Source organism: Pecten maximus, unplaced genomic scaffold (assembly GCF_902652985.1).
Source record: "Pecten maximus unplaced genomic scaffold, xPecMax1.1, whole genome shotgun sequence".
Lineage (NCBI taxonomy): Eukaryota > Metazoa > Mollusca > Bivalvia > Pectinida > Pectinidae > Pecten > Pecten maximus.
Window position 1 is genome coordinate 8525 of NW_022979876.1, and position 25385 is coordinate 33909.

At 33.2% G+C, this 25385-nt stretch overlaps 1 protein-coding gene across 1 annotated transcript in view; it reads right to left on the minus strand.

The window, feature by feature from the left end:
- Positions 1 to 273: 273 nt before the first annotated feature.
- Positions 274 to 25385, minus strand: part of LOC117319258 (kinase D-interacting substrate of 220 kDa-like) — a 96879-nt gene continuing 71767 nt past the window's right edge. Inside the window, exons 4-5 of the mRNA XM_033874090.1 lie at positions 15872 to 15955; positions 274 to 1348 (exon numbers count right to left, since the gene is read on the minus strand). Of these exons, the coding sequence (XP_033729981.1) occupies positions 1229 to 1348; positions 15872 to 15955 (204 nt within the window). The 3' untranslated portion in view covers positions 274 to 1228. The remainder of the gene's footprint in view (positions 1349 to 15871; positions 15956 to 25385) is intronic.

The following is a 25385-nucleotide window of genomic DNA, read 5'->3' on the forward strand; positions in this document are numbered from 1 at the left end:
ATTGAATAATTATTAAGCACAGCTTAGGAGTTCCAAGTGCCTTTGTATACACAAAAGTAATTGACTGAACCAGAACTTTAAGAAAATATATCTCAAAATAAATGCTAAGGGATAATAATGATCAAAGGAAAATGCACTTTCATTGATAAATAGTTAATGTTGTAAAAGAAAAGATATTTCAAACATATTTATTTTCCAAAATTGATGATCAATGAAAATTGTTTTGATAAGAACTACATTTCCTTTTTTTACTTTCTGAGTATTTGTCTGAGTAGATATTCAGTATAGTTTGATATTTTTTGAAAACTTTTGCTTAACATCAATTAAAAACTATCAACTGCATTTTTTTTCGTCAGATGAATGATTGAAAATTTATTAAGCATTTTTATCTTTAATGATTTGTCTTTTTAGGTCACGGTGGCCTAAAATGGGCATGTGATAACAGTTTGAGGGTATGCAGATGTTGGCCCTGACTGACCCCAAGGGACTGATGGGTGATGTTAAAAGTGGTCAAATTAACTGAAATTTCAAAAATCTTCTTATCTACTCTTAGATATGGCAGAAATAAACACTCTTCAGAGATGGGAGGGTGTTATGGTGCTCTGCCAAAGTTGTGAATTTCATGACCTTGAGGTTTCACGTTTGCCTGTTGGGAGAGGGTAAACTTTGTTATAATTTATATAGAGAAATCACATTTTTGACTATTATTTGTTGGAAATTCCTTTGGAACTCATTCAAACCTGGTTAACATTATCAGCATGAAATAACTGTCTGAAGGCATGCACATGTTGGCCCTGACCGAACCCCCGAGCCTGGTTGGCGGGTTTATAAAGGGTCAAATTGACTGAAATTTCAAAAATCTTCTCATTGATTTATTCACAGTTTTGTTTGGTATGATGTTAAAGGTAGGAATTGCAAGATATCATATATAAATGATATTATTTTATACATTTGCGGGGTCATCATTAATATGTCAAAATCACCAGCACTTAAATGAATTAGTAAAATTTGTGTATCTAGTTAATGTTTAGATACAAATCTAGTAATGGATATTGTATGAGAAATTTAATTTCAAATTGATCATCAATACAATTGTATCCTGATATAAGTGCAACCAGAGGAAATGTGTTGTATGTTATATGTGGATATATCTTATTTGTTAAATAATTCACACAGAAACAGGGACGCTTTACAGTTCAGATGACAGTTAATTTGTTGCCAACAGACACTAAATGGAGCAAGCATAATAAAGTTGAACACTCACCTCATTAGGGTCCGCACCATTCTTTAGCAATATCTCCACGATGCCCGTATGTCTATTTCTTGCTGCCCATTCCAATGCATCAGACTGAATCAAAAGTCGACATTTAATTGCAGGATTGTATACATAATGTACATGTTTTAATATTTATCATCGGTAAAGAATGCATTTGCTGTACAGGTATTCTGCATGCCTCTGAAATGCACAGATGATCAGTTTGATTTGGATGTAGTAATAAACAGACTATGGTATGTTATGTAACGACAAATAGATTTTTAATTGTATTGATACAAATCGATTATATTTGCATTAAAACGTAATACCGAAATGAGTGGCTATCTAATCGGTTAAAGAAAATGATCACGTAAACTGTTCAAATATATTATAGAACTTGTCCATTTCTTTATATTTTTATTTCAACTTATATTATCTATATATACTTCTTTTCTCGAATTTTTTTAACGAAAAACCATGCCCCTTTTTCGGAAAGGTATCGACGATCGGTTTAATCCAATTTTTTTTTCGGATACCCTAGCACCATAGATTGTCTTCGCGTGGGTGTGTTAGCTTATTCTATCAAATAATGCCTGTTTCCCATCCAATATGTTGTTGGATTACATGAAGTTTTCTATTTTAAATAAAATGTGTTATTTGTATCAATTGAAATATCTGTAAAAATGCAGTTTGAATTACTCAACGCAATGTTAATAATTAGCTACAATTTCAATCGTTATTTATACTTTCTTTTACAATAAAGATTATTATTTTGGGTGGTGAATTGATGATAAAAGTGGAGGTTTTATTTGCTACTACTCGTACCGCTTTTTATCCTTTTTGTGGGAAGGTTCGCGACAAATAGGTCTGTTCAATTTTCACGCTTGTATCGTTATGCGTATGCTGTTCATTTTATCATATTGTTTGCTGACCAAAATTCTTTCCATGCGAAATAACATGGAGTTTCTAAAGCATGGAAATGTGTGTATCAAAAGTAATTCAACTGTTTTCTGATATTTACTGTTACCGTTGCAATGGACTCCATAAACTGTTTGATGTGTATTTTAATCATACACTGATAATGCTAGTTTTCAATTAAAATTTTCCCGGCGTCTCATAAACAAATATATGCCATAGCTAATCACGGGAGTGTAAAACTTTGTGCCCTGTAATCTTTCCCCGCTTTAACTAGTACTGGAAGCTGTAGATACTATGACTCGTACCTCAGTAGTACATGTCTAAATTATCACAAGCCCTGATCCTATCAAGCCCTACATGCGACAAATTGATTATATTTTTGAAACAGTCAGCGTTCATCTTCATATCCTTTGTAGTATTTAACAAATATTTTCATTTTTATATGATTTTCTATAAACTGGGACCCAAGTCAAACTTTTTTTACAGTTTTTATCACAAACATCATATCAGTTTTTCATTGGACTTGTTTCTTGATAGCATGGCATTTTTTTCGGCAGGGAGATACAGACAGTTGGACCGTTTTTGAAAAGTGTCTTCTGTGTATCATACATCCAGTACACAGTTTGTGTATAATGCCTGGTTTAAATCTAACTCATAACGTTTTGCACGTAAATGAGTCTGATATGCACAAATTTGTAAAAACCCACACCGCGCTAAAATAACACCGAAAACTAAAACGAACAAAACTCGATGCTCTTAGAATAAACGAAAACGAAACACTTCACTCGACATATAAACACGTTGAGCGGTAACGTGAAAGGAAGGTATGCATTAGGCCCCTCACCTAGACTTTATTTACCGAACAAATCTGGATGTTCTGAAAATGAAAATGACGAGATGTTCATGTAACCGGAAAGCCAAATCTAATAAGCTGTTCCTTAATCCCTCAGCACGATTCCTCACGTCAGTGATTGGTCCTTTATGCACAAACATGATGTATGAAAGAGACGAGATTGCGTAGATTCCCCATTGTGTTTACAAATTTCCAAAGATGAGAGATTTAAATATTAAGCTACATCAACTCCAACATCGGTAAATAGTTAATGCAGTTACTTGGTTTCTGACCGCGTCATACTTGTGATTTCAATGAAGGGCTAATATTCGATATGAGATAACGCGGTGTGCATGAAAAAACAACAACATATATCCAGCCTCTTTCTCCAATTTGTTACTGGAATATAATTGGTAAGCATGCATTAAGTATGTTAGGCAGCTTGATCCTATAAAATACCTGTATCTGGGAATGTTAACATTTGAAATGGCTATATATAGGCTAGGTGGTGTGTCATGTACTAAAGCTGACCATTTTGACCAACACTTTGAATTTTATCAAAGAAATACAATCTTTGTCTGGGATCGATATCCTTGATAAACTTCACACAGAGGTTATGCCAACAAAGATGGAGTTGAATGTCTCATGCCATATTGAACAGTGTTTTTCGTGCCCTCTTTCATGGCCTATCACGGACATATATTTTACTGGGTGTATTGTACTTGGTACATTGGTTCACTTTAATTGAAGGTCTACTTTAATAAGTTATGCTCATTGAATTCATTCATACTAATATTACCCGACATGTATGTAAATTGTATATATACATGGTTACACGTCATGGGCGTTACCTAAATATTTTATCATATTCCAAATCTTTGATTTATTTCACACTATGCATTGACTTAAATCGATATTGTTAAATTAAGGTATTATGTATATAGAAGGTCGATTGAAAGATACATGATAGTACATAAGAAAGTGTATTCTTTATCTTGATATGTACAGATGTATTGTTTTGTATGCATACTATTGTTTTGTTGGTTTACAATAGAAATTGATTAGAGTAATGACAAAAAAAACATTATATATTAAGCGAACATATAGGAGGTTTGTATTGGTTCTATTAATAAATGTACGAATAAATAACTACAAAACAGTAAATAATTTTGCTCGAGGTTAGCCATAATATTACCGTTAACATCAAAATTGGCCATGAGTTATATTTCCCTGTACATCGGAAATATTAGAAGTATGACATGGATAAGAAACAAGAATAATGTGGCTGATACACTCAGATGTATTTTGTAATTTCTGATGTAACATATATACTTTCCTTTACCTGGTAAAGTATTTGCATATCTATCACAAATCATCACCAAATAAAATGATGTCCCTCCATCATCCAGAAAGAAATAATAACTAAGATTTTGTTAGTGGATGTAAGTGTCCAACAACCGGTTAGAACTATGACTTCCGATGCTTAGAATATGCATATTTAGGAATTTCACTACAGTCATAATGAAGAAACAGGACGCATTTATTTCACAGCCATGTTATACTTAAGTATTGTTAGTTTGTACTCAATATTGATAGGTTTAGTTCAAATGTGATGATGGACTTTGGAATCGCATTTTAGCTATTAATATGTTTAAACAACCAGTTTAGGTGCATAGTTAAAAAAAGAAAGACCAGACCTGTGGATACCTTATTGTGTAATAGGTTATTAAAGAGCGTCTCACAAGTCAATCAAATATAGCAGAACGTGCACAATTCGTTAATATTATTTATCTTTATACTTAACTGTTTTAAGCCAGAGAATGAAAATTGGGAAAATGCTAATTGCTAATCCATACATGTATTTTATTCTTTATCTTTACATTGTTCTTATTGACGCGAGACCACCCATAACTAAATATGCAAAACATCACTGACACTTTGATAGATAAATAAAAATATTTGATCGAGACAAGAAAATATCTAAAATATTACGTTTAACATTATTGTGGCTGCAACCTCTACCGGAATCAAATACTATATATGATGTCTTTACATTTGCTGTGTACTAAAGGATATGTATTGGGTTTTATATGTACATTGCACATTACACAGACACAACTGTGACGAACAGTGTACGCTAGCATTTGTCAGCAGGTCATTTTTACGTGGATGTACCTAGCATGAGCACACAGTTGTTCGAAGTTGAATAGTTTTAAGCCGCACATGCTGTTCATCTCCAGTCCACCATGTTGTTTGCTGATCAAAATTATTTTCCATGCGGATATAACATGAAGTTAATAACGAATGGAAATGTGTGCAACAAATGGAATGGTATTGTTTTTCTGATGAATTCGAACCTGTTATAGCGGATACCTTAAATAGATTATACCTGTCTATAAAAGACAGTTCCAGGAATCCCCAATACAAATCACTATATCAATATCATGCATATACCGGAAGCCTTCCTAATGCGGACAATTATTTTTGTCCGTAAAGTAGTACAAAATTCCGTGTAACGGACACGAGAAACCATAGTTGTGTTATTATTTGTAATAAAACGTTTTTAATAACTAGCAGAGCCTTTTTCACTAAAATCCCTGTGCAGCAATGGTAACTTGAGAAGCCACTACACCAGTCATTAATTGCCCTGTTACTTATGTGTAACAATGGGCAGTAATTACAGGAGAGTGACTAATCGCCATCGGCAGAGGTGTTTGTTTATTCAACCTCATCGGGGACAGCTAGTCATTCAACTATAGCATAGACAACCAGAATTGTCAGGTGGTAATTGAATAATTATCAAGACTACAAAAGAGGGACAAAGCAATAGGTATGCATGTAATAATTGTTTTACTTACAAAATAACCATATGCAAATCTGACAGGGCGCAACTTGCAAGTGCATTTTTTTTTTTTAATTTTTGAAGACATTTTTAATACATGAATAGATAATAACCTCATGCACACATACACACCCTCAAACATACACACATCAGTTCCAGAATGTATGGTTTGCCATTATATGTCATCATGATCAGAATAACCTCAAGATCTTTCATTGTCTTAAAAGCAACCTCATCCGTATCATCATACTCATCATCACCATCGTAATCACATCACCATACAAGTCAACATATTCTCATCATCATAGTATCATCATCATAATCTCATCATACTCATCATCATACTGATCATCATTCTAATCATCTTCATAATATCATCATCATTAACTACAAAGGTAAATGCATGTACATAGGAAACCATACAAACTCCTATAAATGTGAATGTACTCTGATAGACATACATACACCCTCACACACATACATATTCAGTTTCCTGGTAGCCTGATCAATCCTGTCGAGGGCTCAGTTTCTGTGTTGGCCATATCAACTCTATCCACGTCTACCGAGTCATCAGCAGGATTGACCACGCTCCACACTGATAAGTACCTCTTACACACACACACACACAATTGGAAAACAGGGAGGAGGGGGGGGGGGGATAGACAAAGAAGATAGACAAAGAAGGATGGGACCATTTAATACATAAAATTAAAATAATATACCTTGATAGGAGATGGAAAGTAATTATTATCTGCTTATTTAATGAGTATCAGCAACACGGCACTGGAGAAAAAAAAGGGATATGGTAATTATAAGTCGGAGATTTTCCCCCATTTTTTCCACTCTTTTTCAAACTTTTCCCTACAGGCTTCTCCTTTACTATATGCAATACATTTTTGCGTCTCATGATATTGTTTAAGAGCACTTATCAGACCATTGATGTTTAAAGACTTGTGAAAACATCGCATTTTATAAATATATTGTTTGATAACAAGGAGAATTTCATTGTCAACTTTACAGTTATTAGGATTTTGAGATAGTAGTCCAAAAATGAAAGATTGCTTATTGAAATTAAATGGGATAAAAAGAGCATCTAATAAAATTCTAAGACTTTCTAATAAGTTCTGAACTTCACAACATTCCCACAAGATATGTAGGATAGTTTCAATTTCAGAATTGCATAAAGTACAAAGAGGAGAAATTACTAGCTGTGATTTGAAAAGAAAAGAGTTTGTGGTTAAGATGTGATGATTAACTCTGTACTGAAACCACTGAAGTTTGGTATTTTTGTAGCAATAAAGGGAATCTTGAATATCCTAGTCCAAGTTGTATCATTCAAGTTAAAAACTTTATTCCACTTCTTTTTACCTGTAGGAACATTGCTATTTTTAATAAAAAATATTATAGAAATCCGTTGAGCCTTTTCTGTGTTTCATGAATAATTCTATGTTCATTGGCAAACAAGGATATGGGATTTTTAATACAGGAATTTCTTTTGAAGACAAAAACGTTCTTACTGCTGACAAAAGGCTATGGTACTGAAGAAAATTAGTTGTTACTTGATATGTGCGAGTTACTTCTTGGAGAGTGTGAAAACATCCAGTATTATGATCTGATATCAAATCATTTATCATAATTATGTTTTTGTTATAGAAATTCTTAAAAAATACTGATTTCTGGCCAACAGTTATATCTTTATTAAACCATAGTGGTGTTTTTAGAATATAATCTTTCATAATGCTATGTTTTTCGATTGATATATTTAAATTGTAGCAGGCTTTAAACACATCAGCCGAGAATATATTACTGCAACTTTTTGCACATTTCTGCACATAATCATTGCCACAATTGGCTAGCAAATCAATGTTAATGTAACTTTTCAAAATAGCTTGCCACTTGGCTGTAGTTTGAAAAAGCCTTCTCACCCAAGATAATTTTAATGAATCTATAAAAGCTTTTATATTTATCATTTTTAAACCACCATTTAGATAATCTTGAACAATAATTTCTCTTTTTACTTTATCTGTTTTGCTATTCCAAAAAAAATCAAAAAGAATGGAATTTAGTGTTGAAGCAAACTGTTCATCAGGACTAGGGAGTGAAATAAAGAGATGGTTAAATTGTGAAATGAGGAGCGATTTAATAATATGGATTCTACCGAAAGGGGTCAAAACTCTTCTTTTCCAGGTTTTAAGAAGTGACTTTAATTTAATTAGTTTTTTTATCGAAATTCAGTTTTGGTATCTCATGTAGGTTGACATGAAATTCAATCCCCAATAGCGTAAATTTGTGTTTGCCCCATTGCAAATTAAGATCTGGTAGGAAAGTATCATCACTGAACTTTTTACTACCTATCCAAATTACCTGTTTTTGAAACATTAATTTTAAGACCAGAAATGTTAGCGTATAAATTAAGTTCATTAACTGATTCTTTAAGAGATATCTCTGAGCCGTGTAATGCCAAAGATGTATCATCTGCGTATTGTGAGAGTAGGATCGGACTTCTATTGACTTCAATGCCTGTTATATTTTTATTATGTCGTAATTTGATAGCTAATATTTCTGCACATAGGATAAAGATATACGGGGCTATCGGGTCACCCTGTCGGCATCCCCTTTTAACATTGAAGAATGAAGACAAGTTTCCTCCCTGAATGATTGCGGCACTGACATTTTTGTGAAATACATTTATCCAATTTCGTATGTTTTCCCCAAAACCCAAAAAAAATTAATACTTTTTCAATAAACTCCCATGAAACCGAATCAAAGGCTTTTTGGAAATCTATCATAAGCAGCATCCCTGGAATATTATTATCCTTTGTATATTTCATTAAATCATAAACTAACCGTGTATTTTCCCCAATATATCGTCCAGCGAGAAAACCTGTCTGATCCTTATCTATAATTTTGTCTAAAACTGTTTTTATTCTATGTGTAATTGTTCCAGATGCTATTTTATATATCACAGTGAGTAATGTAATTGGTCTCCAGTTTTTTATAAAATGCCTTGGTTTGTCTCCCTTTGGTATGCAAGTCACAATTCCACGACGTTGAGAAATAGATAATTCACCTTTTTTGTACCCTGAATTTATAGATCTTACCACAAAATTACCCAAATATTTCCAAAAACATTTAAAGAACTCAGCTGTAAAACCATCTATGCCAGGACTCTTGTTGTTTTTCATGCTTTTTAATGTTTTTCCTGCTTCTTCTAGAGTTATAGGACCTTCTAACTTTTCAGCATCTTGTCTATTTAGTTTACAAACATTACAATCTTTTAACAAGTCTTGCAAGTGAACATCTTCTATTTCATTTTCATCATTATACAGATTTTCATAAAAACTGCGAACTTCATCTAAGATTTCATCTTGCTTTGTAATAACTTTTCCATCATCTAATTGCAATTTAGGAATTATTTTCGAGGTAAAATTTCTATTTTCCAAATTAAAAAAAAGTAGTTAGTTGGTTTCTCACCCTCTTCAATCCATTTAGCTCTTGATCTTACTATACTGCCTTTAATTCTATGTTGTCTTATTTTTTCGAATTCTTTCTTTTAGATTCTAATTGTGCAAAATCAATATCATCTTCTTCAAGTTTTTGAATAGCTGTTTTTAAATTATTCTCATTAAGATTTCGTTGTTTCTTGAGATAGGTTGAATAAGAAATTGTTTTGCCTCTGATGTGTGTCAATAAGGTTTCTAGAAAGAGAGAATCATCAATAGTAAACTGAAGGTCTGCATCTGGTATGTTTGATATATTGAAAAGATTATATAAAGGCAGACAGTTTATTCTTTTAGATTCCAAAATACATTCCTTAACAAGTTTTAGATAGTTTTGATCATGTAGTAAACTGTTATTAAATTTCCAAATACCTTTACCTGTTTTGAATTCAGTAAGTTTAAGAGATATTGATGGGAAAGAGTGGTCAGATCTGTATCCTGTTTCTATGTTTGATTTTACTGTATTTGAAAGTAGGTTTTCAGTCAGAAGAAAAAAGTCTAGACGGGCCTGTTTTTGGGGGTTACTTCTCCTCCAGGAGTACCTTTTTAAATTCTCGTGATGTTCCCTAAAAATATCAATAAGAGAGAAATTATCAATAATTTCCAAAACTTTGTCCCTAGCTTTAGGATTATTGATATGCTTATAACTATTATCATAGTCTAAACTGGGGTCTAAGACTAGGTTAAAGTCGCCACAGATGATAACATATTTATTGTTAAAGTCTCAGATATAAGATTATAAAATGCAGGGTTATCTTCATTTGGACCATACAAGTTAATGAGTGTTATGTAAAAATTTCAATGCCAATTGCTAGTGCAATAAAATTACCATTAGGTCCTCTTCTCTCTTTAAATATTTTAAATTCAAAATTATTTTTAAATAAAATGGCAACACCCCTCGAGTTGGATTTGTAAGAACTAAAAAAAACACTGGTAACCCCACTAAGTGCATTGCTATCAGCCGCCATTTCTCACACTCGGAACTCCTCGGTATATGACTACGAAACATATTAAAAACAGCACAGCTTGGAAGTTCCAAGTGTCTTTGTATACACTATAGTAATTGACTGAACCAGAAAACGGTATTTATAAAATTAAATCCCTATAAGGATTTCAGAAAATATATCTCAAAATAAATGCTAAGGGATAATAATTATCAGAGGAAAATTAAGTTTCATTTATAAAGGGTTAATGTTGTAATAGAAAAGATATTTCAAACATATTAATTTTCCAAAATTCATGATGAATGAAAATTGTTTTAATAAGAACTACATTACCTTTTTTGACTTTGTTGAGTATTTGTCTGAATAGATATTCAGTATAATTTGATATTTTTTGAAACTATAGGCTTAATATAAATTAAAAACTGTCAACTTCAATTTTTTGTCAGATGAATGATTGAAAATTAATTAAGCATTTATCTTTAATGATTTGTCTTTTTAGGTCACGGTGACCTAAAATGGGCATGTGATAACAGTTTGAGGGTATGCAAATATTGGCCCTGACTGACCCTCAGAGGCTGATGTGTGTGATGTTAAAAAGGGTCAAATTAACTGAAATTTAAAAAATCTTCTCATCAACTCTTAGATATGGTAGAAAAAACACACTCTTCAGAGATGGGAGGGTGTTATGATGCTCTACCAAAATTGTGAATTTCTTGACCCTGGGGTCACACGTTTGTCCCTGGGGAGGGGGTAAATGATACTATAGTTTTAAAAAGGAAATCACAGTTTTTGTATTTTATTTGCTAGATTTGTATTGGAACTCTTTCTAGCCTGGTTAACGTTATCAGCATGGGATAACAGTTTGATGGTATGCACATGTTGCCCCTGACTGACCCCAGTGACATATGGGTGTGCATTAAAATGGTCAAAGTGACTAAAGTTCAAAATTATTTTTCTCGGTACCCATATAAACTAGAATCAAATACTTTTCATAGATAGAAGGGTCTGATGGTGATTAAATAACATTGTAAATTTCATGACCCTCTGGTCTCACTTTTGCCCGTTGGTTGAGGGTAAACTTTGCTATAATATATAGGGAAATCCTATTTTTGACTATTACTTGCTGGATTTGTATTATGACTCTAGCTTGGTTAATATTATCAGCATAGGACGACAGCTTAATGATATGCACATGTTGACCCTGACGAACCCTTGAACTGGTGGATTGAGCCAAAAAGGGTCAATTAGATTGACTGAAATATTTCCTATCTCAGGTCACCGTTAAGGCCCATGGGCCTCTTGTATTCATTTGTTTTAGTGTTAATTTATAATTAATCAGGATATATATACTGTACTGTAATCAGATTTTGTTTGGTTGCTCGTGTATAAGGGACACAACTCATGGCCCTCTATATAAAGGACACCTCCCTATAAAGGACAATTTTGCCTTGTCCCTCATGTGTCCTTTAAACACAGGTTCGACTGATTGCTTCACCGATGCAATGAAATCTATACTCTGTGTAATGTTTACTTTAATTACACACCGACAATGCTAGTCTCTCCCATATGTGTAGTGAAATATGTTGATTATCCGTGATTACAAATTAGGAACCATTCTTTCAAGTGTTGCTTTCAAGAATTGCAAAGCTTTTCCTAGTTCATATTATTTAGGATACACTAGAGTGGTTTCGATATAATTGTTTCCGATGATTCATCAGCAAAAAGCATGTCATGATCAGTCACGGTAATGTAAACTTTGTGTCCTGTAACCTTTATCTGCTTTAACTAGTACTGGAAACTGTGGCTACTGTGACTCGTATCTAGGTAACAATCATTTAAATGATCAGAGTCCCTGATCCTATCTAGCCATACATGCGGCGATTTGTTCACATTTTGAAAACAGTTTTCTTCGTCCGCGGTCATATTCAAATTGTTTGGTGTATTTTATAAAAAAAAAAAATTAATATATATTTTTAAAATATTTTCTTCTTCTTTGATATGATGTTCGTATAACAATATCGAGGTCCCAGTCAAACTTAGCACCTTTTTGGCGAGGATCATTGGCACCAAAAGCGGAAAGCATATGAAATACAAGTGTAATAATCATGTATCTATTTAACTTTCTTGTGGAAAGTTTCGCGACGAATCGGTTTGATTTAATTCACGCTGGCAATGTTAGCATCTGTCTGCAGGTTATTTTCACGTGGATGTGCATAGCTGATTCTGGTAAAGTATGAAGCTGCGTATACCATCGAAAAGGTGCTGACACGGACGAGGTTTTTTCCGCTGCTGACTGAAATATGCCAATTCGATTCGATTTTTTTTTTGTAAATTCGCTATGGATGCCAAAGCCTGTTTGACGACATATTGCTGATTTGTTGAACTTTTTTGGTCGTAGTCTGCGATAGAATTCGTTACAATGACTGCACCAGTAAATTACGGAATTCGACGTCAGTTTCCTCCAGTTTTAAAATACTGTTGGTCCCTTACCAACCGCAATCTGTAGAGGATTAGGTGAAACAGAGAAAAGGGCTGCTGTCTTCATTTTTGTTAAGTCATTATTGTGATTATAATATTATCTGTCTACAGGACACCCTTTTTGCAAAATATCACGAAAAGAAATTACTGAACAATGGGGTTATCAATGCTATTTAGAAACAAATTGTATTCTTTTTAACAATAACTTAGCACCTTTTTGGCGAGGAACATTGGCACCAAAAGCGGAAAGCATATGAAATACAAAAGTAATAGTCATGCATCTATTTAACTTTCTTGTGGAAAGTTTCGCGACGAAGCGGTTTGATTTAATTCACGCTGGCAATATTAGCATCTGTCTGCAGGTTATTTTCACGTGGATGTGCATAGCTGATTCTGGTAAAGTATGAAGCTGCGTATACCATCGAAAAGGTGCTGACACGGACGAGGTTTTTTTCCGCTGCTGACTGAAATATGCTAATTCGATTCGATTTTATGGATGCCAAAGCCTGTTAGACGATATATTGCTGATTTGTTGACATTGCAGGATTGTATAAATGTTTTAATCAGTATCATCGGTAAGGAATGCATTTGCCAAAAAGATATTTTACATGCGTCTTAAATGCACAGATATTCAGTATGATTTTGATTAATCAATAGACAGACTATGGTATGTTATGTAATAACAAACAAATATTTAATTTTATTTATTCAAATCGATTATATTTGCATTAAAAAGTAATACCGAAATGAGCGGATATATAATCGGTGAAAAAAACTGGTCACGTAAATTGTTCAAATATATTAAAGCATATGTCCATTTCCTTATTCCAACTTAGTCTGATTATCAGTGTTAAAAAATATGGGATAATGTTTATCATTTAAGATGAATGAATCAAAACAACGGTTGTTATTAACCAGCATTCTTTTAGTTTTATGTACTTCTTTTCTCGATTTTTTAAAACGAAAAACCATGCCTCTTTTTGCAAAAAGTGATCGACGATCGGTTGAATCTAGCGGATGTGCTTATTCTATTAAATAATGCCTGTTCTGTTTATGCTATTGATTTCCCATCCAATATGATGTTTGCCGACCAAAAATTGTTTCCATGTCGAAATTACAAGGAGGTTTTTACAAATAAAATGGATGTGACGCGTTTCAATTATATATCTATAAAAAATGCAGTTTAAACATTAGTAGACGATAAAAACAGAGAAATTCCCGAAAAAATCAAGAGTAATTCATATAGGCCATTTAACAGGATTAAAGACATATGCAATCTGCTAGTCCGAGATTTTGGATTCAAAGAAGGTTCTTTCTGGTTGTTTTGTGTACCACAAAATAGTTTTGTTTTATATATATGAATATAACTAATTTTGATTCATCCTAATCAAAAACATATGATAGCTGTGGAAAAATATATGATTTAGTTATAATCATATATTAATACAAGTGTCTATTTAAGGGTAGACAAGCTGATCATGATATCTGGTGACTTAGTACCCCTATTTTTGTTTATTGCTGAAAGAAAATACATAAATCATGCCAAACTGAATATTGTTTGGTTAAGTTTGATGATTCACACGCGATAACGATAGAAAAAAGAGCTATGACGGAATATGTTGATTCAAATATATGTCAGAACATGTCAATCGTTGATATAATTTATCCTTATGTTCAGTTGTGTTTTGAAGCAAAAACAAAAATGGTATAGGTAGCAGTGTACAGTAAAAATGCCAAATTCTGAAAAATATGGCACATGCTTTAGATATGTAAACATTGCCAGTTAACCTTACATATAACCTCAAATAAAGTATATATATTTGAAATCTGTACAACATTTGCAATTTTAATAGAGCTCTGAAGGATAAGTAAACTGATATTTTCTGTGATTTTTAGAGCTGTGAATACCATGGTAACAGCTTAAAAAATTCTCAAAAATTGCAAAATATTATGATATTTGACCCAAAATGGCACAATTATCTACACAATTTTTTTTCTGAGACCTATTTAAAATTAAATATCTCTATCCCAAAGACAGAATTAATCTTGTTTGGACATATGTTGTAAATTAAGTTTTTCCGCTATCTTACCTTTTCTGTGGGCTTCCATTTTGCGCTGTAGGCCAAACTAAATTTCCTGTGTAAACACACGTTCGGAAAATCCGGATATTTAAAATCCGGAACCAATTTATTGATTTTTGTTTTAATAAATGTGAAGCCTGTATGTACTACTTCATACTGGATATACCAATTATAGCGTACATTTATTTTTTTCATTTTTTATACATATCATAATACAGGAGTTATTTGCTTAACAAAAAAATTGCCCATGGCCAGGCTGTCTTACTGTGGTGTGCTACCTATAACGTTTATTATTTAAGTTGAAATATCCTAAATAATGTTAATAATTGGCTACCATTTGTTCGTTGTTTATACTTCCTTTTACAATAAAGATAATTGTTTGGGGCGATGCATTGATGATAAAAATAGACGTTTTATTTCCTACTACTCGTGCTCAAGCACATATTGTTTGAAGATGAACAGTTTTAGCCGCGTATGCTGTTCAATTTGTCATATTATTTGCTGACCAAAATTATTGTCCATGCGAAATAACATGGAGATTCTAAAGCATGGAAATGTGTGTATCAAAAGTAATTCAACTGTTTTCTGATATTTACTGTCACCGTTGCAATGTACTCCATAAACTGTTTAATGTTTATTTCAATCATACACTGATAATGCTAGTTTTCAATTAATTTTTTCCGGCGTCTCATAAACAAATATATGCCATAGCTAATCACGGGAGTGTAAAACTGTGTGCCCTGTAATTTCCCCCCGCTTAAATTAGTACTGGAAGCTGTAGATACTATGACTCGTACCTCAGTAGTACACTTCTAAATTATCACAAGACCTGATCATATCTAGCCCTACATGCGACAATTTGTTTACATTTTTGAAACAGTCAGCGTTCATCTTCATATTCTTTGTGGTATTTAACAAATATTTCCACACGGAAACAAGGACGCTTAACAGTACAGATGACGGTAAATTTGTTGTTAAGAAACACTAATATTAACAAGTAGAATTGACTTTAAAAACTCACCTTACTAGGGTCCGCGCCATTCTGTAGCAAAAATTCCACGATGCCCTGCTGACCATATCTTGCTGCCCATCGCAATGCATCAGACTGAATAAAAGTCGACATTGCAGGATTGTATAAATGTTTTAATCAGTATCATCGGTAAGGAATGCATTTGCCAAAAAGATATTTTACATGCGTCTTAAATGCACAGATATTCAGTATGATTTTGATTAATCAATAGACAGACTTTGGTATGTTATGTAATAACAAACAAATATTTAATTTTATTTATTCAAATCGATTATATTTGCATTAAAAAGTAATACCAGAATGAGCGGATATATAATCGGTGAAAAAACTGGTCACGTACATTGTTCAAATATATTAAAGCATATGTCCATTTCCTTATTTTAACTTAGTCTGATTATCAGTGTTAAAAAAATATGGGATAATGTTTATCATTTAAGATGAATTAATCAAAACAACGGTTGTTATTAACCAGCATTCTTTTAGTTTTATGTACTTCTTTTCTCGATTTTTTAAAACGAAAAACCATGCCTCTTTTTGCAAAAAAGTGATCGACGATCGGTTTAATCTAGCGGATGTGCTTATTCTATTAAATAATGCCTGTTCTGTTTATGCTATTGATTTCCCATCCAATATGTTGTTTGCCGACCAAAAATTGTTTCCATGTCGAAATTACAAGGAGGTTTTTACAAATAAAATGGATGTGACGCGTTTCAATTATATATCTATAAAAAATGCAGTTTAAACATTAGTAGACGATAAAAACAGAGAAATTCCCGAAAAAATCAAGAGTAATTCATATAAGCCATTTAACAAGATTAAAGACATATGCAATCTGCTAGTCCGAGATTTTGGATTCAAAGAAGGTTCTTTCTGGTTGTTTTGTGTACCACAAACTATTTTTTTATATATATATATATATATGTATATAACTAATTTTGATTTATCCTAATCAAAAACATATGATAGCTGTGGAAAAATATATGATTTAGTTATAATCATATATTAATACAAGTGTCTATTTAAGGGTAGACAAGCTGGTCATGATATCTGGTGACTTAGTACCCCTGTTTTTGTTTATTGCTGAAAGAAAATACATAAATCATGCCAAACTGAATATTGTTTGGTTAAGTTTGATGATTCACACGCGATAACGATAGAAAAAGCGCTATGACGGAATGTGTTGATTCAAATATATGTCAGAACATGTCAATCGTTGATATAATTTATCCTTATGTTCAGTTGTGTTTTGAAGCAAAAACAAAAATGGTATAACGCTTATTATTTAAGTTGAAATATCCTAAATAATGTTAATAATTAGCTACCATTTGTTCGTTGTTTATACTTCCTTTTACAATAAAGATAATTGTTTGGGGCGATGCATTGATGATACAAATAGACGTTTTATTTCCTACTACTCGTGCTCAAGCACATATTGTTTGAAGATGAACAGTTTTAGCCGCGTATGCTGTTCATTTTGTCATATTGTTTGCTGACCAAAATTATTTTCCATGCGAAATAACATGGATATTCTAAAGCATGGAAATGTGTGTATCAAAAGTAATTCAACTGTTTTCTGATATTTACTGTCACCGTTGCAATGTACTCCATAAACTGTTTAATGTTTATTTTAATCATACACTGATAATGCTAGTTTTCAATTAAACTTTTTCCGGCGTCTCATCAACAAATATATGCCATAGCTAATCACGGGAGTGTAAAACTGTGTGCCCTGTAATTTTCCCCCGCTTTAACTAGTACTGGAAGCTGTAGATACTATGACTCGTACCTCAGTAGTACACTTCTAAATTATCACAAGCCCTGATCCCATCTAGCCCTACATGCGACAATTTGTTTACATTCTTGAAACAGTCAGCGTTCATCTTCATATCCTTTGTAGTATTTAACAAATATATATATATATATTTTATATGATTTTCTGTAAACTGGGACCCAAGTCAAACTTTTTTTTTACAGTTTTTATCACAAACATCATCTCAGTTTTTCATTGGACTTGTTTCCTGATGGCATGACCTTTTTTTCGACTTGGGAATATAGACAGTTGGACCGTTTTTTTTAAATTGTCTTCTGTGTATAATACATCTAGTACACAGTTTGTGTATACATGGCTGGTATAAATCTAACTCATAACGCTTTGAACGTAAATGAGTCTGATATACACAAATTTGCAAAAAAAAAAAAAAAAAACACACCGCGCTGAAATAACATTGAAAACTAAAACGAACAAAACTCGATGCTCTTAGAATAAACGAAAATGAAACACTGCACTCGACATATAAACACGTTGAGCGGTAACGTGAAAGGAAGTTATGCATTAAGCTAGACTTTATTTACCGAACAAATCCAGATGTTCTGAAAATGAACACGACGAGATGTCCATGTAACCGGAAAGCCAAATCTAATAAGCTGTTCCTTAATCCCTCAGCACGATTCTTCACGTCAGTGATTGTTCCTTCATGCACGAACATGATGTATGAAAGAGACGAGATTGCGTAGATCCCCCATATTGTTTGCAAATTTCCAAAGACGAGCGATTTAAATATTAAGCTACACCAACTCCAATATTGATAAATAGTTAATGCAATTACTTGGTTTCTGACCGCGTCATACTTGTGATTTCAATGAAGGGTTAATATTCGATATGAGATAACGCGGTGTGCATACAAAAACTCATATATCCAGCCTCTTTCTCCAATTTGTTACTGGAATTTAATTGGTAAGCATACATTAAGTATGTTAGGCAACTTGATCCCATAAAATACCTGTATCTGGAAATGGTTACATTTGAAATGGCTATATATATAGGCTAGGTGGTGTGTCATGTACTAAAGCTGACCATTTTGACCAACACTTTGAATTTTATCAAAGAAATAAAATCATTGAGATCGATATCCTTGATAAACTTCACACAGAGGTTATGCCAACCAAGATGAAGTTGAATGTCTCACGCCATATTGAACAGTGTTTTTCGTGCCCTCATTCATGGCCTGTCACGGATATATATTTTACTGGATGTATTGTGCTTGATACATTGGTTCACTTTATTTGAAGGTATACTCATTGAATTCATTCATACTAATATTACTCTACATGTATGTAAATTATATATATACATGGTTACACGTCATGGGCGTTACCTAAATATTGTATCATATTCCAAACCTTGAATTTATTTCACACCATCCATTGACTTAAATCGATATTGTTAAATTAAGGTATTATGCATATAGAAGGTCGATTGGAAGATACATAAAAGTACCTAAGAAAGTGTACTCTTTATATGTGCAGATGTATTGTTTTGTATGTATTGTTTTGTTATTTATTGAATAGAGTAGTTACAATAAAAAAATATTCAATATTAAGCGAACTATATAAGAGGTTTGTATTGGCTCTATGAATAAATGTACACATAGATATTTACGAAACAGTGACAAATTTCGCTCGAGAGGGTTATTGGAATATATCAATATATTGTTATCCATAGGGTCTAGTAAGTAATAACGACGGTTTAAACCAATATAGGTACTGGATCCTAACAAACAAATGTTGGATGTGTATTACTAGAAATATATATATGTCAAGTAGTAATAACGACAGTACAGTAAATTGTCGAATTTTCGAGGCAATCTGTCCCTTTATCAAGACACAGGTAAATTACATACGATCACATATAGGCATAGAGTATGGAACAGTTACACAAATATAGAAAGTATACAAAAAAATCGTAATGTTGTGAAAACGATCCCCCTCGGCCGATACTTAATTCGCCGAGAGTCTATTATGATTAATTAGGAAACATCTTAGGTGGTGTACAGATGCTAAACGTAAATGAATGAATACATAAATAAATAGATAATATAACTTAAAGGTTTAACAAAATAACATCGCGGGTTAATACAATGTGACGGCAGCGCGTGCTTTATCGTATTAACCCGCGATGGGCCATGTTGGTAAATTTCCCTGTAAATCGGAAATATTAAATGATTATAACATAGATAAGGAACGAAAATAATATGGCCTAAACACTCAGATGTATTTTGAAATACTGATGCCCTTTACCTTAAATTCCTTGTTCGGGTGCATATCTGTTTTTTTTTAATAAATCATAACCAGAATTGTGGATATCAAATTGTGTAATAAGTTATTAATGAGGTTTACCCAAGTCATTCAGATGTCGTAGAACGTGCACATTCGTTGATAGTTAAAAGACATATTTTGCAAGAAATTATATTTACAAAAATACTGTCTGATGCATATGCGCAAGGTGGTCCTTAATATGTCAATTATCACTTGCGCTTTTATATGTAATTGAAACTGTCAGCTAGATAAGCTCTAAATGTAAATTTAATAATGAATAAAATTTGAGAATTGAATTTCAAATTTGAAATTTAAATTCGTATCCTTGTCTTTGTGTATACCAGAGGAAATGTGTTGTATGTTATATGTGCAAACATTTCCTCTATGAAATACATCCCACGAACGGTTAACAGTACAGATGAAAGTTAATTTGCTGCTAAGAAACACTACAATGAACAAATAGAATAAACCTTAACACTGAACAAATAGAATAAACTTTAACACTCACCTTATTAGGGTCTAAACACTAGTAAACGATATAAAGCAAGACTTATTCCATAACGATCAAGAGTTAAACTCTTGAACTTTTTGGTGGAAAGGTTTGCGACGAATCGGTTTGTTTAAGTTTATGCTGGTAACAATAGCATCCGTCAGCCGGTCATTTTTACGTGGATGTACCCAGCTGGAGCACACAGTTGTTCGATGTTGATTAAGTTTAAGACGCATATGCCGTTTATGGAATGGAAATGTGTGTAATTAATGAAATTCAACTGTTTTCTGATACAGCCGAAACACCTTATATAGCGGACACCTTATATAGCGGACACCTGTATATAACAGTTAAATGAAACCCTAATGGAAATCACTATATAGATATCATGCATATAGCGGACACCTCCATAATGCGGACAGCGAACACTTATTTGTGTACGTAATGGTTTGAGAAATACCGTATAACGGACACGAGAAACCATAGCTGTGTTGCTATTTGTGTGTCTCCCCCAGCTTCAATGCTAGCTTGGGAAGTCACTACATCAGTCACTGATTGTCCTGTTACCTGTAACAATGGGCAGTCATTACAAGATAGTGACCAATAGCCATCGGCAGATTTGTTTGTTTACTCAACTTCACAGGTGACAGCTAGCCATTCAACCATAGCTTATAGGGAACAACCAACCAATTGAAAAAAAAAACGATTTTTGAAACAGCCCCTGTGTACAGAACGTTGAGCCAAGGAACAACTATATGACAGCCACTGATTGGCCAGTATGTTATGAAGCGAGAAAATAGATATGTAGCCTGATAGGTAGCTATCAATAAGAAATGTTGATATCAATTTCGCAAGTCCGATTGATTTTTTCTCCAAAAGTTCACGTAATAACAATTAACAGGTAAACATTTTAAGATTTTTGAGAATTTTTACTGCGAAATTCGCCCATTTTCAAAATGGCTACCATTGAAAAATTTTGAGCTGAAGGACCCAACGTTTTTTTTTTTTTATTAGGTCTTATATCAGACCCTAAACTTTTGTTATAAACCATAATTGTCATATTGAATTGATGAATTTGAATGAAATACTCCAAAACGTTAACACTAAAGTCTATGGGAAAACAATTGGTTGGTTGGTCTCTATAGCAAGTTACCGCATATAACATTTTGTGCCATCCAGCGTCCCTGGAAACCAGATGAAGGGACCGAGACTAGCACATATTCGGATGAGATTCTCATCTTGGAGGAATTGTAGCAGAATTTAGAGAGGAATTTAGATTCAGGGGGGATTTATAATGAAAATATGACCCATGTAGAGTCACATGGAGGACCATGGACCAGGGAAGATACGGACATGCATTTTGTATTTCAATGGTAGCGGTATATAGCGTGACTCGGGGTCTGGTGGTACGTCTTGTTGTACTGCTGGCACTACCCCGGTTCAATGTATGGGTGTGTGTGTCTGGTTGTTCTGTTGTCACTACCCCGATTCGGTATTCGGTGATGTGTTTGGTTGCTCTGCTGTCACTACCCTAGTTCAGTGTTTGGTGATATATCTGCTTATTTTGTTGTCACAAGCCCGGTTCCGTGCCCTGTGTCTGTGTTTTGAATCCTTTATCTAAGTTATGGGTCTAATCCTGATTTTTTTCTCGGCATGCCTTTTTTTCCCTTCATTTTTTACAGAAAGTCCAGAAATTAGGGGGTGGAGGAGAAAACGTTGAGTTATGTCCCCTGATCTTTATTATATATCTTATTTGTTTACATTTCTGAGTAGCACGATATCTATACCCGGCTATTAACCAAAAGCCATCACTTTAAATTCAAAGCTTATCAAGATATTAAAATTAACATTTCAAAATTAATTCAATTTTTAACTTCGTTTTCTCTTAGAATTTCATCTCCGGTACCGATAGAAGAATTAACCCTACCAGCCTTAGACTTGCAGTCAGGCACTGCATATTTTGATAGAATATCCTATGGTTCTATCCTGTTCCAGAAAAGTTATATTTGAAAAATGTGAAAGATGCTATAGGGACCACGGAACCAAATGATTTCTCATAGACGGTAATGTTAACGTTTATCACTGTACTGCTTAAATGGAGTTTTCAACACTGATCCAGTAGCAATAATTTTGAAGTATGTCATCTCGGAAACCTCTAAATGGAATTATAAAAAAATCTACCAATTTGAACTTTTTATATGGGGGCCGCCATCTTGTATTGAAATCAGCACCAAAAATTCATCTAAATTAACAACAAAATACACACTTACTTACCTCCCCCTGACAAAAACAGGCTAGCAAAAAAATAACTGTTTTTCTATATATTTTACATCTATATGTATTGCCCGACCCACATATTAAAACTTTGGAAACTTCTCTCACCTTAATATCCAATCAGTAGGCCCTGATGTATTCACCTTCCTATTAAATCTTCTGCCCAAACGGGGAAAACCCACATTCTATTTTTGATTTGGTTCTGTAGTCCCTATAGGGAACAACCAACTAATTGAAAAAAAAATAGATTTTTGAAACAGCCCCTGCGTATAAAAAGTTGAGCCAAGGATAAAATAGCTGACAGCCACTGATTGGCCAGTATGTTATGAAGCGAGAAAATAGATATGTAGCCTGATAGGTAGCTATCAATAAGAAAATTTGATATTAATTTCGCAAGTCCGATTGATTTTTTCCCAAAAGTTCACGTAATAACAATTAACAGGTAAACATTTAAGATTTTTGAGAATTTTTTACTGCGAAATTCGCCCATTTTCAAAATGGCTACTCTGGAGAAAATTTTAGCTGAAGGACCCAACTTTTGTTTTTATTAGGTGTTATATCAGACCATCAACTTTTGTTATAAACCATAATTGTCGTATTGAATTCATGAATTTGAATGAAATACTCCAAAACGTTAACACTAAAGTCTATGGGAAAACAATTGGTTGGTTGGTCTCTATACAAGAATGATAAGTTAGTAATTTAAATCATTATAAGACCAATAAAAGAGGGACAAAGCAATAGTTATTACTGTCATAATTATTTTACTTATAAAACACCCGTATTAAAATTTGACAGGGTGCAACTGGTAGGTACATGGTTGACAGCCGCCATTTTCTCACTCTCGGAACTCCTCGGAATATGACTGCGCAACACATTAAGAACAGCTGCAGAGTTCCGAGTGTCTTTGTATACGCTATAGTAATTGACTGAACCAGAAAAACAGTATTTATTAAATTAAATCCCTTCATGGATTTCAGAAAATATATCTCAAAATAAATGCGTATGGATTATAATTATCAGAGGAAAATACACTTTTATTTTTAAAGGGTTAATGTTGTAATAGGAAAAATATTTCAAACATATTTATTTTCGTAAAAAAATGATGATTAAAGAGGCTTGCCAGCAGAGAGATAAGAAAACTTGGTTAATAGAAAAAGATTTTTTACACATGACAGATTGTTGGAATTGTTGAGTTTTTCATTTTATTTTTCTTATAAAACGCTGAAAAGTGATATTAAAACCTCATTTTTAAATAGTATTTATTTAATCGCAACCCGCAAATAAGTCCCCGCTATAAAGTGGAGTCTAATTTGATTGACACATCAAAGAAACAATCACGTGCACAGTGCCGCACAGTGATAACTTCAAAGGCAGCGGCGATTTACAAAGAAGATATTGCCGTTATATTCCATACATTTCCCTCTAAGGTTGAGTTTTAAAACGTCTTTTAAATCCATATTCTGTCATTGTTTTCAAGAAATAAAGTCGGAAAGCCTCTAATTTTGTAACATAGGAACGTGTACTGAAGTTTATTTAGTGATCGGCGATGTGCCGTTTAGCGGTCCGTATGCGGGTAAGCCTCTTTAATACTATTGTTTAAATAAGAACTACATACACTTTTTCGACTATGTTGAGTATTTGTCTGAATAGATATTCAGTATAATACGATATTGATCAGATTTTTGTTGGGAAACTAAAGGCTTAATATCAATTAAAACAATAAACTTCATGTTTTTGTGGCAGATAATTGAAAATTAATTAAGAATTTAAATGTATCTTTATTATTTGTCTTTAGGTCGCGGTGACCTAAAACGAGCCTGGGATAGCATTTTAATGGTATGCACATGTTGGCTCTGACTGACCCCAACGACCTGATTGGCGGGGTTAAAAAGTGTCTAATTGACTGTAATTTCAAAAAAAAAATCATCTCAATACCAATACAAGATAGAAGCTTTTCTCAGATTGAATGGTCGTATGGTGCTTTACCAACATTGTGAATTCCATGACCCTAGTTACTCACGTTTGCCCGTTGTGAGAGGGTAAACATTGATATATATTATAAAAAGAAATTAGATTTTTGTCAATCATTTGTTTCCTTTATAATGGAATACATTCCGACTTTCTAAAAAAAGTTCAGCATAAGGTAAGAGCTTAATGATATGCATGTGTCGGCTCTGAATGACACCTTGGACTGATGGGTGGGGCCAAACAGTGTCAATTTGATTAAATGAAATATTTCAAATCACAGGTGACCGTTAATGTCCATGGATCTCTGTATTCATTTTTTCATGTGTTTGAATATATTAAATCAGCAGATATATAGTGTACTGTAATCAGATTTTGTTTTTTTCTTCGTTTATGAGGGACACAACTCGTTGAACCTCTTTTATTAAGGACACTTTTCTATAAAGAGCATTTTTGCCTTGTTCCCCATGTGTCTTTTATACACAGGTTCGACTGATTTAATACCACCGTTGCAATGAAATATATAACCTGTTTAATGTTTTGTTTTTAAATATACATACTAGTCTCTCTCATCCGTATGGTGATATATGTTGATGATCCGCGATTACAAATTAGGATTCATTGTTTCTAGTGTTTTGCTTTCAAGAATTTCAAAGCTCTTCCCAGAAGGAAGGAATT